This window comes from Pistacia vera, unplaced genomic scaffold (assembly GCF_008641045.1).
Source record: "Pistacia vera cultivar Batoury unplaced genomic scaffold, PisVer_v2 Contig210, whole genome shotgun sequence".
Classification (NCBI taxonomy): domain Eukaryota; kingdom Viridiplantae; phylum Streptophyta; class Magnoliopsida; order Sapindales; family Anacardiaceae; genus Pistacia; species Pistacia vera.
The window spans coordinates 576,040-592,705 of record NW_022196014.1 but is presented as its reverse complement, the minus strand read 5'-3'; the positions used below and the strand labels follow the sequence as shown (position 1 = coordinate 592,705).

The following is a 16,666-nucleotide window of genomic DNA, read 5'->3' as shown; positions in this document are numbered from 1 at the left end:
CATTCACAGTGTCTAGGTTTTGGCAAAGGTTGTGACAGTTTGATTCCTCATCCGCCCATTGGAGCCTGGTGGATGGAACTGATACTTCAGCTGGGATGACTGCTTCAAAACCGTATGTGAGGGAGAACGGGGTTTCACCCGTTGATGATCGAGCCGTGGTTCGGTATGACCAGAGGACTCCTCGTAGCTCGTCTGCCCATGCGCCCTTAGCTTTCTACAATCGCTTCATCAATGTCTGAATGATGGTCTTGTTTGATGACTCGGCCTGGCCGTTAGATTGGGGGTTGTGGGGAGTTGAGAAGCTCAGTTTGATTCCCCAGTTGTCACAATAATCTCTGAAGCCTGAGCTAATGAACTGGGATCCATTATCGGTGACAATCTCCTTCGGTATCCCGAACGTACAGATGACATTCTTTCAGATGAAGGCTTTTACCTCTCGATCTCTGACTTGTGCGAAGGATTCGGCTTCGATCCACTTGGTAAAGTAGTCTGTCACAGCCAACAGGAAGACTCGTTGCTCGGGTGCAGTAGGTAGCTTTCCCACGATGTCCATTCCCCACTTCATGAATGGCCAAGGTGTGAGGATGGAATGGAGTCGCTCTAGTGGGAGGTGTGAGACATGGGCAAACCTCTGACAGCTGTCGCACTTCTTCACGTAAGCGGTCGAATCGGTGCGTATGGTCGGCCAGTAATATCCAGCAGTGATCACTCGGTGTGCAAGACTGCGGCCCCCTGTATGGTTCCCGCATTCGCCTTTATGGAGTTCGGCTAGAACGCTCTGGGCTTCTTCTGGGCTTATGCATTTGAGATAAGGGCCTGAGAATGACTTTCTGAGGAGTTGGCCCTCATGTATGGTGAATCTGGCGGCGCTTGCTTTCAGTCGGCGTGCTTCGTTCTTGTCAGCTGGGAGTTCATCATTTTCTAAGTATCTTACTACTGGAGTCATCCAACAGTCGGCTTGTTCAATGCCCATGGCTTCTACGGGAGACTTGTTCGGTGGTTGTTCCTTCCAGTTGGCTGGCCACTGCATGAATAAGAGAGGAATGGATGACTGAGAGTAACATGGGAGTGCCGAGCCAAGGTTGGCGAGGGCGTCGGCATGGTAGTTCTCAGCTCTGGGGATCTGTACGATGGAGAACTCTTCGAATTGGGCCTGCAGCTCTTTGACCATGCTCAAATAGGATGTCATCTTTGAATCACGTGCCTGATACGTGCCTTGTAGTTGATTGACTACGAGTTGAGAATCGGACTTTACTTCTAGTCTCTTGGCTCCAATTTCTCTGGCCAAGTTAAGTCCAGCTAGGAGGGCTTCATATTCGGCCTTGTTATTCGTACACTTGAACCCACACCGGATTGCTCGCTGGACGATGTCTCCCTCTGGTGCGATCAGTACTATTCCGAGTCCGTTTCCATTGACATTACTCGATCCATCTACTAGGAGAGTCCACTTTGATGGTGGTGCGATGTTCATGCATAGTAGCTCTCTTTCGGCCTGGGTGGTGGCGCTTGGCGTGAAGTCGGCAATAAAGTCTGCTAGTGCCCAGGACTTGATGGCAGTGCGGGATTGGTAAACTATGTCGAACTCACTGAGCTCTATTGTCCATTGCATGAGTCGACCTGATAGTTCTGGTTTGTGCAGTATCTTCTTGAGTGGGAAGGAGGTGATTACAACAATGGAGTGGCATTGAAAGTACGGCCTGAGCTTCTTGGATGCATGGATGAGGGCGAGGACTAGTTTCTCCAGTTGACTGTACCGAGTTTCTGCGTCGAGGAACGACTTGCTCACATAGTAGACCGGTAACTGCTTTGATTCTTCTTCCCGAACTAGCACTGCTGAGATAGCTGTCTCTGAGACCGCTAGGTAAGAATAGAGCTTTTCCACGTCCACCGGTTTGGAAAGAAGCGGAGGTGTGGTCAGATACCTCTTCAGCTGTTGTAGGGCTTCTTCGCAGGAGGGGTTCCAGTCAAACTTCTTGGACTTCTTGAGGGCATGGAAAAATATGTGGCACTTATCAGCTGATCTGGAGATGAAGCAGCTCAGGGCGGCCACTCGTCTTGCAAGGCGTTGGACATCTCTATACAAGTCGGGGATGGTATGTTAAGGATCACTCTGATCTGGTCGGGGTTCGCTTCTATCCCTATCTGAGTAACCATATAGCCCAAGAATTTACCTGATGAGACGCCGAATGAGCACTTGGCTGGATTCAGCTTCATGTTGTACTTCCGGAGGACAGCGAATGCCTAGCTAAGGTGGTCAAGGTGTTGTTCGGCAATCAGGGACTTGACGAGCATGTCATCGATGTACACCTCCATAGTCTCTCCTAAGTAGTTGGAGAACATCTTGTTGACTAGTCGTTGGTAGGTGGCCCCGATGTTCTTCAGTCCGAACGACATTACTTTGTAGCAGTAGGTTCCCCTCTCTGTGATGAAGGTTGTCTTCTCTTGTTCGTCCGGATGCATCAGGATCTGGTTATATCCCGAGAAAGCGTCCATGAAACTAAGGAGTTCGTGCCCTACGGTCGCATCTACTATCATGTCGATATATGGGAGTGGGAAAGAATCCTTGGGGCAGGCTTTGTTCAAGTCAGTGAAGTCGATGCAGACTCTCCACTTCCCGTTCTTTTTCTTTACGACCACGACGTTTGCTAGCCATTCAGGATAGTGGACCTCTCTGACCATGCCATTGCTTAGGAGCTTTTCAATCTCTTCATTGACGATCCGGTTTCGCTCAGGTGCGAATTTCCTCCTCCTCTGCTTCACTGGTGGGTGATCTAGATCTGCCTTGAGCTGGTGGACCATTGCGTCTGGACTGATTCTGGTCATGTCGGCGTGGGACTAGGCGAAGCAGTCTTCGTTCTGCTTGAGAAATTCTATCAGCTTCTCTCTTGTCTCGGGTTCGAGGCGGGAACCTATATGTGTCTTTCTCTCAAGGTCGTCCAGATGTATCTGCACTTCATCCAACTCCTCAATGGTCAGTTGGTCAGGCTCGGTCCGAGGGGTTGGATGAGACTGTAATTGCTATGAAGAGTTTCCTTTGCTCTTGAAGACGTTCTTGTAGCAGTCTTTGGAAGCTTTGGGATCACCCTTGATCTCTTGTACCCCCCACTTGGTTGGAAACCTGATCGTCTGGTGGAAGGTAGATGAGACTGCCCGCATGTCGTAGATCCAAGGCCGACCCAAAATGATGTTGTAGGGAGATGGGCCGTTGATCACCAGGAAGACGGTCTGTTTGTTCTCTCCGCCGGCGTAGATGGGAAGGACTATCTCTCCAATAGTATATTTCTGCTCCGAGTTGAACCCAACCAGCAGAGTCAGCCGCCTGTTGATGTTTGCTTCTTTTAGTCCCATTGCTTTTACTGCTTCAAGGAACAAGATGTTTGTTGACGAACCTCCATCTACAAACACCCTTTTCACTAGGATGTTGGCAATCTGCAGGGATACGACTAAAGCGTCGTGATGAGGAGCGGTCAGGGTGACCGGTTCATCATCTTCAAACTGAATTACCTGATGAGAGTGTGACCGCAAGGCCGGATGGATGGACTGGACTTCATGGTGGTGGTTGGCTCTAGCATACCGCTTGGCCGATGAGTAACTTACCCCGCTGATCTCTGATCCTCCGGAGATGAGCGAACAGAAACCTTTCGGTGTGGGTTCCCGCGGAGGGGGTGACAGTTCTTTGGAGCTTTTCTGGCTAATGGTGTTCTTCCCCTTGTCAGTAAGCAGATCACAGAGATGTCCCCTTTTCAGAAGTGCGGCAACCTCGAGTCGTAAGACAATACAGTCTGCGGTGTTGTGCCCATGGTCGTTATGGAACTCGCACCACTTGGTTGTGTCTCTCCTTGCCTCGGGATGGAGCTTGCTAGGCCACTTGACGGTGGATCCTAATCCTTTCATTATTACTACGACCTGGGTCGGTTCGACGTTGAGGTTGTAATCCGGTATTCTGGGTCGGTTCGATCCAAACTGCCTATTATCATTTCTCGAGGGTTGGTGATCATAAGGCTTCCTGACTTTGCCCATATTGCGTGCTGGAGGGTGGTAGCGGTGCTCCACCGGTCCAGGCTCTGGCTTCCTATCGCTCCGCCTTGGTTCATATCTGGAGTGAATCGTTCGGTTTATCTCATCCTCCTCCCACCTTATTTGGATCACTGCCTGGGCCAGGGCGTCTTCCATTGTTGTGCATCCCAGCTTTGTAAGTTCTTTGAATAGCTTTCCGTCCGGGAGGAGACCCTTTCTGAAGGCATCTACGGCTGTCTCAGGGTTGCATGCTGGGATGGAAATCCTCTCTCTATTATACCTGCTGACATGTTCTCTCTGGTATACTCTGTACAAGTCGGTTGACAGCTTCTCGAGTTTCTTGTTGCTGGCGAACTGTTCCACAAACGTGTCGGTGAGTTGAGCGAACGAATCGATGGATCTATTCGGGAGGTTTGTGTACCATTGTAGCGCTGGGCCGGATAAGCTCGAACCGAAACTCTTGCACATGCAGGCTTCCCTAAGCGGTCGGGGTATCGAGACGGTGAACATACGCTGCTTGTACGAGGCTATGTGATCGTCCGGATCGGTCGTCGTACATTTTCATGTTGGGGATAGTGAACTTCTGAGGCAAGTCGGCTAGGGCGATCTCATCCACGAAGGGTGAATCCGCTTAATAATGGGGCTTGCTCTTCTTGGTTGGGACCGGCATTCCTGGAATGCGTCGCATCACTGCTTCCACATCGGCCAATCTCTTGGCTAGTACTTGTTCCATAGAAGAAGGGGATGCCACTAAGTCATCCTGTATGATCGGCTTGGCCTTCGCATTTATCTTTGGTACATTCCGTTGGGTCATCCCTCTTGGGGTAGTCTGAGGAGTCCCTTCGTGTGTTCCTTGGTAGCATTGATCTTCAGTCATTCCTTCCGGTTGGATGACTCCCATGGTAACTGTTCTGGTGTTTCACCCTACATGGATGATCAGGGGAGTCCTCTGATAGTCATTTAGGTGGTTAGGATGGATGGGCTCGGGTGCTGTTGGTTTAGTTTGGCCGTTCATCCCGCAAGGATGAGCCGAGCCGAGCCGAATGGAGTATGTGTTTGGGTTGTAGACTGGAGGTGGAGCGGGACGGTGAGGATGGGTTGGTCTTGTGGATGTGGGCTTTCTGCTATTGGATTATCTTGGTCACGAGACTGGGATGGGTCGGCTGGATGGTGTTCTACTGGCATATCTTTGTCTCCATTAGTCAAAACGGAGTCGTCAAGCGCTAGTGTTCTTAACGGACGCAGCCCTTTACCGGAGGCTGAGGGCTGATGCTCTGGTGTGAAGAGTGGTTGCATGGATGGGATAGGGGCGCGGAACCGATTGAGGGGTGTTTAGCCGGGAAGGAACTCTAGGTCATAGAATTGACTCACGTTCTCTTTGAGGGATTGGTTTTCTGACCTGACGGACGCGTTTTCCGTCTGGATCTCATTGTTCTCAGCTTCCAATGCAGCCACCTTGTCCAAGTTCTATTGCATGAGAGCGGTTAGAGCTTCCAGTTTGGCCTCGAGGCCGGGATTAGCGTTATCGGAGTTGTCAGCCATGGAATGTTCCTCCACGTAGCAAGGTTCGTCGAGCCGAATGATTGCTAGAGGCCCCACGGTGGGCACCAAACTGTAGACATAAAAATCTACCTGTACGGAAGAGAGGTCTGATCCCGTGAGGATGAGACCACTAGCGATATGCTGTACCTGCACACGTAGAAAAACACACGCATGAAGCGAACGGGAAACACCGGGGTGGTGTTTGCCGTAGGCACTCCGACGCTCAAGTCAGCAAGGTTGAAAGGCTAATATAGTGAGGGCTAGGGAGTAAGAGGTTACTGGAAGTCTAGTCGAGGACTGTGACTACGGCGGTGAAGTGAAGCTCTCAAGTAGGAGCTTCGGGTGTGAAGGTGTAATGTAGTGTCCTTTGTGAGAGGGTTGGCCTTTGCTTATATAGTGACTGTCTGGTCTCCAAATCCTGGTAGAAGTAGGAGTCCTAGCATGACTCTGATGCAAACCCTAGAAGAATTAGGGCCGTGGTAAGTTGTCTTACCAGTGTCCGGATAGGAAAGTAATTCTGATCAGGAAAGTAACTCCGAGTAGGAAAGTGATCAGGAATAGGAAGGTGACTTTGAATGGGAGATTGATCAGGAGTAGGAAAGTATTCTGAGGGGGTCATGGGCTTTGGATTCGCCCATGGACCTAGGAAATGGACTGGGATTAGGAGGCTCGTGCCCACGTGGTTTGGGCCGGCTATATCTTGTACCGAATGGGCTTAATCCGGTTGGGTCATATCGGGATTGGGCCTAGCTTCTTCTTCAGTGTCGGGCCCGTTTTCCTATTTGGGCCAAAGACGATTTTTGGCCCTAACAAGTTATATGAACAAATGTCATAAAAAATAAATAAATAAATTCTATTAGCCTATATAGATAAAAGATTCTATTTGAGCAGATAATAAAGAATTATATAGAATATTATTTAAGTATATATAAATATCATTTTAATTTATAAGGATCAACTATTAAGTAAGGATTATTTTATTTTGCAATTGGGAAGAAGGATCCAAAATTTGTTCACAGGAAAGTTGACTTGATGATCTCTCAATAAAGAAAGCCATCACGATGGAGTTGACATTAATTAATATTTTTAAATCTAAAGTTACAAAGATAAGCATTTGAGTTTTTTTTGTTTTTTTTTTTTGTTTTTTTTGTTTTTCCTGTTTATGGGAGAGTGTTCGGACACCGCTTGTGCATGCTTCAAATAAGTCTATAAGACCTTAGAATTATTAACTAAGTAAAAACTTCAGTGATTATCTCTATTAGAGACCATAAGAACTCGAACTTAAAAGATCATATTAGATATTCTTTTGCTCTTTCATCATTAGGTCATCTATTGGTGATTTAATTACCCTCATATATATTACTTTCAAATTTAAGGGGGAAAAAAATTCTTATTGAGAAGTTTTTATTAATTGTTATTTTGGTTGAAAAATAAATTTATAACCTTTGTATATGTGTTTTCTATTACTTTTTATCTAATCAACATCTAGAAAAAAAAAAAATTAAATACTTTTTCTCTTCTCCATTTGCACAATCAGACTAAAAAATTGTGTTAAATTATTTTATACAATATATATTTTAAACCTCCAAAGTAAAAATTGTCTTATTATTTATTTTTTTCAAATTGTTTAAAAAAAATATTTTTAACAGAAAGATACTTAATAGTTGGTATAGTCATGAGGATTTAATCAGATGATCAGATTTAGGGTTTACTCCCACTAGATTTTTCTAAGGTTGAACCCCTTCAGAGGATGGGTTTGAGCCTATTAGTTTCCCGTTTCTCGAATATTAAAGTATGATCAACATAAAAAATTTCACATCGGTCCTAATTACCTAAAAATTTTGTGTCGTTTTCATTAAAAAAAAAAAAAAAAAAAAGATAAGAGTATAGATAGCCAACCTTATACTATTATATAATGTATAGATTCTATGTGAGAAAGAAAAGAAATTGTTTGAGGTTGGTGATGACACCAAATCTGAGAGGAATCATGATTATATTATTAAGAAAAGGAATCTTAAGATTGGTTCACATGATGCATATCCTTAAGATCTTCTCAAAGTACAAGGTCATACATATTGACTAATAACTTTTTAATCTAACATTACGGAAGATTTAAGGTGAGTTGGTTTCGCTTTTTAACTTTTGTCACTATTTATCATGTTTAAAATAAAAAAGTAAAACGGATAAAATAATATTTTTGTTATAATTAAAGCGATCCAAAAATAGAATCAACATAATACAAATTTATTTAAAAAAACTTAGTATATATTATAGTCTAAAGTAATTATACATTTCAATTACTTCAGAAAATATAGACTACAATACAAAAAAGATCAATAACAATGAGCAAAGTGTGTTTTTAAAACACTTTGACAACACGCACCCATATGTTGTTCAACGCTATATGCTCAAGATTACATTACGTTTAACATTTGTTACGACTAGTTAATGATAAAGGTACATGTTATTGAACAATATTTTATAACATATTTTGCCTATTGTCAAAACACACAAAAGAAAAAAAAAATTACCCCTATGTGCATTCAAGTGCATCAAAGACCTATCTAATGGCTTATGATGTGCAAAACTTACCTTTAGGCCCCGTTTGGATCATATAATGTTTTATTATAGGGGAATGTTATATTAACGAAAAAATAGATCATCTTGAAAAATACTGGAAATGTTTAGAAAATGTGTTTGGTTGGTTCGAATAAATTGATTAATAATATATTTGGTTGAGAGGATAAATAGGTGGATATATTATATAGATTACTAAATTGTCTCCCTTTTAAATATTAATATAATATTATTTTTTATTATTATTTTTTGAAACGTTTCTTTTAATCCCTTACATTTGCAATTTTGCTAAAACACCCCAACTATATAAACTTTAGTTTGTAACAAAATCACACTCACTCACCCCAAGCCACTGCCGACATTCGATGGAATGGCACACGATTGGTCGTATATGGCCAGCTGTGCACAGGCAAAGCCATTTTCAGCCATGGATCACAAATCCAAGGTTGTTTCACAACAAAAGTCGTGGTCGTGAAACAACCAGATTTGTGGCCATTTCACGGCCATATCTTTGGCCATGAAACAACCATAGAAATGACCAGATCTGATCGTTTCCGGCCATGGATCACAAATCTATGGCCAAAAAAAGGCCTTACCAGCCAGATCCTACCGATTGTGCACCATTACGGTGATTGACGCCAACAAACGGTGGTGGTGAGTAACGGCCGACGGTAGTCTTAGGTGGCTGGGGGTATTTTGTTAACTTTTAAACTTTTTATGGCTGGGATGTTTTAACTAATTTCTCAAATGTAGGGGGCTGGGTAATTGTTATTTGGTAGACATTTGAGGGCAGTTGTGTCAGAAATAGTATTTAATTAAAGGCAAAATAGGTATAAAAATCAGATTACCCAATAATTTTTAATCCCAAGGGTGGGGGAAGGTATCGGATTACCCCCTACATTACCAACAATACACACTATTTGCAATAAAAAATTCTTGTAATATTTTATTACTTGCAAACCAAACACCAGAATCTTGCAAAATAAACGAAGAGTGTGTTTGTTTTATTATTTTAAGTAGTATTTTTGAATTATTATTATTAAGTAGAGTTGGGTTATTATTACGAGGTAGGATTTGAAAATTAACAACAAAAAAACCTAAACACCCCCAATAATAAAAAGTTTATAAATTGACAAAAACACCCCCACCCACCTGCAGTTGCTAGATTTCGGCCACCACCACTAGAATCTGGTGTCATTACGTACGACCGGCCATATCTGGTCGATCGTGAGCCGCTATGACCTTTTTCAACCAGATCCACCACGGATCTAGTTTTTTTGGCCAAATCTATGGCCGAATCTGGTCGTTGATGGCCACAAATATGGTCGTCGTTGATGGTTAACGACGACCATATATTAGTCATCATTGACTACCAAATATGGCCGGAAAATGTCAGATCGACACACTACTGACCTAATCCAGCAGGTAGTTTGCCATTATGCCAAATTCCAGCCACCTTCTGGCGGTGGTTGTCGAAATTTGACAAATGTGGGTGGGTGGGGGTGTTTTTATCAATTTAAAAAAAAAAATTTGAGGGGTGTTTAGTTAAATTAACAAATCTATGGGGGTTTAAAAAGTTGAATATTATAGGATATGATTTTAAGAATAGGGAAACAAGCATGCATTTTTTTAAGGATAGGAATAGAGTATTTTTAAAAAAGGAAACAAACATAGCTGAAGATTACCTCCGTTATCTTACATGTCCCCTATCCAAACGCACCCTTAAGGGATCAAGGAGTTGTAAATTACCCATATGTGCATGCTCCAAAGTCACACGTTCCAATAGTATTGTATTTATTTATTTATTTTTATTTTTTTTGCAACCCTAAGCCAATAATCCCATTTACATTAAAAAAATAAAAAACCTATGCCTTTGTTTCTGCTCCTTTATCTTCTCTTTCTCCTAGTCCCATTTTGGATAATGATGTGATGAACCATTTTCCCCACTATTCTCAAGCTTAGACTCAAAGTTATTGTCAGGGACGTAGCCAGAAATGAAATGTAGGGGGATTAAAACTGAAAGAACCCTACAATTTTAAATTAAAATAAGCACAAGTTTTGTATTTATAAAATTCTCATTAACTAATACATTTATAGGTGGGATAAAATTGCATTTGTGTGGATAAAGAATTAGAACTTTAGGAAAAAAATTGAAACCTAGGTTGTTGAATCAATTATGGGCAACAGAGAAAGAACAAGTCTGGAAAGTAGAGAAATAGGGGTTTAGTTTTAACAGCCCTAAAAGGAAAATGAGAGTTTAACTTATTTGATGTATTGGAGTTTTGTTGTAATTTACTTTTCATTTAGGGGAAAATTTGTAAAACTTGTTAAAATATTTTAAAACTTAAGGAGGGTCAACTGACCCCCCCTCCCTCTATCCTTGGTTATTGTGCTTCAAATACTTGCCTTTTCTAGAACTCTCAAGTGTTTTCGCAATGGTAATCGTTGTACCCACATCTTTCACTCATTGCATTTGCAATTTTTGAAAAGCCTATGGTTGTAACCCGTCAATGAAGTTAAAGAGAAGGTCACCCCTACTCATGTTCTTAATCTTCAACATCAATGCATAAAATTCTTCCGTATACTCATCTATTAAACATGCATGCTTCAACCTCTTTGTCATTTTCTTGGAATCATGAGACGCATTCTCAAGATATAATTGTCGCTTCAACTTGTTCCTTAGATCATCCCCATGTCAATGATATAGGTTTCTTCTTGATTTATGCATACTTCCAATGCCACCAATCGTCACAGTGTCAATAAGGTATATAGTCATTATGTTAACCTTATAACTCTCATCCTGAATCCCCAATACGTCAAAGTACCATTTCATGTGTCATATAAAGTCGTCTAGCTCCTTGGCATCTCATTTCCTCTTATACACTTTAGATTTGAGTGGCTCCACTTTGGAACTATCATGATTGAGTTGTTTTCGCCACCTTCTTACATAACACCCAATCTATATACATTTCAGCCAAGCCCAACTTCATCTCCTCAAACTTAGATTTGATGTTTGGCCAATGTTTCCATCACCTTTGCTTGGAAAGTCTTGTTCTCATAATGTCGTACTTAAGTGGCATAATCTATGGCATTCAATAGGGATTGACAAAACTCCTCCAACTGATGATCTTTTGTTATGGAATAAACCTAAATCTCCAAAACACACAAATAAGAAATCGCACAAAGAATCAAGAATCTAAACAAGACAACGCAAGTTTACTATGGTTCACCTATCCAAGATTGAATAGACTACATCCACATTAAGCTCTTGAATCAGAGGAGCTTGCTGCACTAATCAATTAGAAGCAAGAGTTTACAAACCACAAATCCGAAGATCTAACACTCAAATCCGACCAAATCTCACCCTCAACCCAACCTAGAGAACTCTCCCTAGAATCCCTAAGATCTTGAGAGTAAAACCCCTCTCACCGAATGACCAACCCACTAATCACTCAACCTCACAAGATTACACAAATTTGATTGCAAAGGTAAACCCTAATCAAAATATTGCTCGATGAACACGAAGAACACTCAAATCCCAAATTGCAATCTTTGCTTCTTTATATACCATTGACCACATGACGATTCTCCGCCGTTGGATCTAAATTTGATCAAAGGTCAGGATTCACTCTAGCAACCCACTGAAACGACGTCGCACAACTTAAAGGCACAACGACATCGTTTCAAGCCTTCACTTCAACAATCTCCACCTTGAAGACTTGAAAAAGCCACCATACTAGGACTTAACTAGTGCAACTCACTCAGATCCAATTCCCTCATAGCTCCAAACAACTCCAGCCTAAGTTATAAACAACAAGTTCAAGCAGTGGCTACAATAACTACCTTAGTACCCATATCTACTGGGTTGTCTTCTGTAGCAATTTTCTTCAAGTCAATCACACAAGATGCCACCAGGTCTCTTACAAAATGGAAACGTACATCCACATGCTTGGTTTTTTCATGGTAGACTGGATTTTTGATTAAATGAATTGCACTCTAACTGTCTGAGTAAATAGTTACCTTTCCATCTGTCAGATTTGCCTCTGATAGAGTTCTTTTCAACCACACAGCCTCCTTAAACATATCCGCAACTACTATATATATACTCTACTTCAGTTGATGAGAGAGCCACAATAGGTTGTAACTATGATTTCCAACTTATGCAATTTCCTCCAAGAGTAAAGTAGTAGGAAATAGTGGATTTCTTTGTGTCTTTATCACCTGCAAAATCAAAATCTACAAAACCAACCAAATCAAGTGAAGTACCCCTTTTACAATATTCTAATCCAACCCACAATGTACTGCTAATGTATTTTATCACCCATTTCAAAGCAGACCAATGTTCAACCCCTGGATTGGACATAAATCTATTTAACATGGATATGGTAAAGGATAAATCAGGCCTAGTACTAATCATTGCATACATGACATACCCTATCACATTTAAATATGGTACTGAGTCCATTTTGATTAATTCAAACTCAGTTTTGGGACATTGGGCTTTAATCAACATAAAATGGTGGCACAGAGACCAGCTTTGACCCTGACATCCCAAACTTAGTTACTAGTTTCTGCAAATATGAGTGCTGATGGATTTTAAGTGCATAATTTCTTTTTTCTCTGTTTATAACCATACTTAAAATCTTCTTAGCATTTCCTAGATCCTTCATGCTAAATTCAAAACTAAGTTTACCCTTTAGTTCAAGTATTTTAGACTTAGACTTACTTATTAATAGCATATCATCAACATAAAGTAGTAAATATATAGGCATATTATCACTCAATGAGAAATAGAAACAACTATCATATTTGCTTCTAGTAAATCCTATGTTCACAACAAACTAGTCAAATCTTCTACATCATTGCGTAGGGGACTGTTTAAGGCCATACAATGTTTTGTGTAATAGACATACATGGTTAGGCACACTTTGATTTACAAAACCAGCAGGCTGGCACATGAATATCTCTTCTTCTAACTTACCATGTAAGAACGTTGTAGTTACATCTAACTGCTCTAATTCTAAGTTGTGGTGGGCAACTAGAGTGAGTATCATTCTGATGGTCTTATACTTTACTATAGGGGAGAAGACTTCATTGAAGTCTATGCCCTCTCTTTAGGTGTAACTTTTGGCTACTAACCTAGCTTGATACCTAGGGGGGTTTTTGTAAGAGATGCCATCTTTTAACTTAAACAACCACTTACATTGTGTTAATTTCTTATTTTCTGGTTTGGGAACAAGGGACTAGGTCCCATTTACCTCTAAGGAGTGCATTTCCTCCTTCATTATTGCCTAACATTTGCCTTTGTCCTTGGACTTCATTGCTTTTTCAAATGATTCAAGTTCAATCATTTTCACATCAGTACCTGCAAGTAAGGCAGTGTAAATTTGATCAACATAAGAATACCTTGTTGGGGGTCCTACCTCTCTCTTGGTTCTATCCCTTGCAAATTGATATTACTATAGGTCGTGCTGAGGTTCAGTAAGCTCTTTTGTTTCAGGTTCTTCTTCTTGGTCAGGACCATTTGGTCCTGTTTCAACTTCTAGTTCTTCTTCTGTTTCTAGCTGGGGTGGATCAAGTGGTTGTGTTGTGGATCAAGTGGCTGTGTTGTAGGCTCCACCTCAATTTGGGTAATTTTAGTTAAGGTTGTGGGTGTTTCAGAAGTGCTAGAGGTTACTACACCATTGTTAGTACTCTTACATGAGAAAACTTCTTCATTGAACACCACATCCCTACTCACAATGATTTTTACCCTGGGGATTCTCTATCCCACAACCTATAGCCATTTGTCCCCTCTTGATGCCCTAGAAATACACATTTAGTAGATCTAGGTTCTAATTTTCCTCCCACTATGTGTGCATAGGCTGCACACCCAAAAATCCTTAGATGACTCAAATCAAGCCTCCTACCAGACCATTTTTCTTCTAGACAATACAGATCTATCTCCATGGAAGGGCTCTTATTCACTAGATAGGTTGTTGTGGTCAGTGTTTTCCCTCAAAAAGTGTTTGGCAAACCAGAGGTAAATAGTAACACCTAACCTTCTCCAATAGGGTCATGTTCATTCTCTCAACAACCCTCTTTTATTGATGGGTTTTCCTGACAGTCTAATGCCTTAGGATACCATTCTCACTGCAAAACCTATCAAATTCAGAATTGCAAAATTTTAAACCATTGTCGGTCTTTAGCGCCTTAACTCTATGTTCAACCTGATTCTCCACTAACAATTTCCACTCTTTGAACTTAGCTAAGGTCTGGTCTTTAGATTTAAGGAGATACACCCAAACTTTTCTACTATAGTCATCTACAATGGATAGGAAATAACTATTTCCTCCATGGGACCTAACTCTTTCAAGTCCCCACAAATCTGAGTAAAGGTACTATAAACACTGAATGGCTAGGTGAGTTCCCTTTTTGAAACTCAGCCTATGTTGTTTTCCCAACACATAATTTTCACAGAATTCTATAATGTCCTTACGAAACATTCCTTATCTATTGAGGATGTTCATCCCTTTTTGGCTCATGTGGCCCATTCTTAGGTGTCATGTAATAGCCACTACTACTCAAAAGCTTATAATGAAATACATATAAAATAACATAAAGAAATTGGGCCCAAAATTTTCTTTTTATTAAATATATATATATATATTCTACAAACATATACATTTTTTACATAAAATGTATAACATATACAAAGGTCATCAAAAACATAAGGGACAGTGTAACCGCTTCTTCTCGAACGCCGACATCCATCCGATAGTGTCTTCACCTAGGTTCTGCAAAACATAGGAAAACAACGGGGTGAGCACTAACATAATGCTCAGTAAGTAAATCCTCTACTCATGCTAGCCCCGTAACTCTCTCTCTCCCTAATTCTTTCCTTACAACTCCTCATTCAATTTCTCTTTGGGTACTTCTCTCTTTTTCTCTTTCTCTTTCTCTTAGAACTCTTTTCTATTACCTCTCTATAGTAAGTCATGACCCCATCTTACCGGGGGCATGGCCGGGACTCGCTCCCACTCTACGTGACCTCTACTCATTCTAGCCGATCGGACTTGGTTATGCATGGATTTGGAACCCTTGGCCATGTGAGCATATAATCTCTCTCTCTCGGGTACTCGGGTATAGCCCTCATCCGCATGCACTCTCACGGGCTACACCACTTCTCTATCTCATACTCACGCCGCTCTCTCAATGCGGCGTACATGCGGGAATACTCTACCCATTACTCACGGGTTCCCCATCGCACAACCTACTCTATTCTCTTTCTCTTAACTCTTAAAGTAGCTTATACTCACACTCTCTACTATATCCCAAGCTACTTCTTACTACTTAAGTGCATAAACAATTGTGTAGAGCTAGCTCATGCTCACTAATGCACTAATGAAATGCCAAATACATGATTTCCTCAAAACAGTCATTCTGCAACAGTCACACTAAAAAGACCATAACTTGCGTTATACACCTCGGATTTCTACGGTTCTGGTCTCGTTTCAAAGCTTAGAAACAGGGCTACATCTTTTGTGTTTTGGTCTCAGCCCAGTTCAAACCGTAAGATGCCCAAAAATTACTTAGAAAGTAACGGTAGTGACAGGGCAGATTTCACTTAGGCATTTCATCAAACAACTCGTGTGCATATAAACACTCTACTAAAATTACTACTATACTTCATTCTCTAGCCATCCAAAATGGGGAAAAACTCCCTCTAACAACCATAATTCCCTGTCAAGAAAAACACTTCCAAAAAGGTTTACACCACATCTCTCAAACTTCATCTCAAGTTTCATTTCTCAATACACATTAAAACACTTCTCATACATAGAATCTATCCAACAACTACAAAATAGCTACTCATCTCAACTCAATTTCTCATTGATCATACTACATACTGATCATGCATACATCTCTACTCAAAAGCTTATACAAAACTCAAGTTGGTAGGATATACTTATCTTGTGCAAAGATGACTTCTTTAACACTTTTCCTTTCCTTTGTGGTCTTGTCTCTTCTCTACAACTCAAAACAACCACAAGGACAGCAACAACCATATAAGACTTCACTACAATTTATAAGAAAATTCACATCTAAAGCATGAATCCTTACCTTAGGATGCTTTAGATGAAATCTCTACCCAAAAGTCCTCTTAAATCCCTTAAAAAGCTTGGAAGATTAGATGGAGAAATTGAGAGAAAGTGGGCAAATGGAAGAGGTGGTGGAATGAAGAAATAAAGGGTTTCTCTACACTTAACCCTTTTTAGTTCATATTATAAGCATCATTTCCCATTTTGCCCTTGTCCTTCCTTAGAAATTCCATCTATATCCTTTGATTTTTTACAACTACACCCCCATCCAAACACAATCTCTACTAAATTTCCTTTCATTTTACTCTCCACTTTTTCTGCTAATTAGGGGTAGAATGGTCATTGTGCCCCAAAAGAAGAATTCTCTAGAAAACTCAAGAAACTTTGTCTTAGGCTCGTCACCGCGGCGAAGAACTTTATGTCGCCTCGGCGAAACAGGGCAGAACCTA

At 41.1% G+C, this 16,666-nt stretch overlaps 2 protein-coding genes across 2 annotated transcripts; both read right to left on the bottom strand.

Moving 5' to 3' along the window:
* Positions 1–303: 303 nt before the first annotated feature.
* Positions 304–2,823, bottom strand: LOC116129327. The gene is made up of 3 exons (XM_031415073.1): positions 2,677–2,823; positions 630–1,978; positions 304–382 (listed from the first exon to the last, which is right to left on the bottom strand). Exons 1-3 carry the CDS (start codon positions 2,821–2,823, stop codon positions 304–306), a joined length of 1,575 nt encoding a protein of 524 aa, XP_031270933.1.
* A 195-nt stretch (positions 2,824–3,018) lies between these two features.
* Positions 3,019–4,485, bottom strand: LOC116129326. Its single transcript, XM_031415072.1, has one exon. It carries the CDS (start codon positions 4,483–4,485, stop codon positions 3,019–3,021), a length of 1,467 nt encoding a protein of 488 aa, XP_031270932.1.
* Between the last annotated feature and the right edge of the window lie 12,181 nt (positions 4,486–16,666).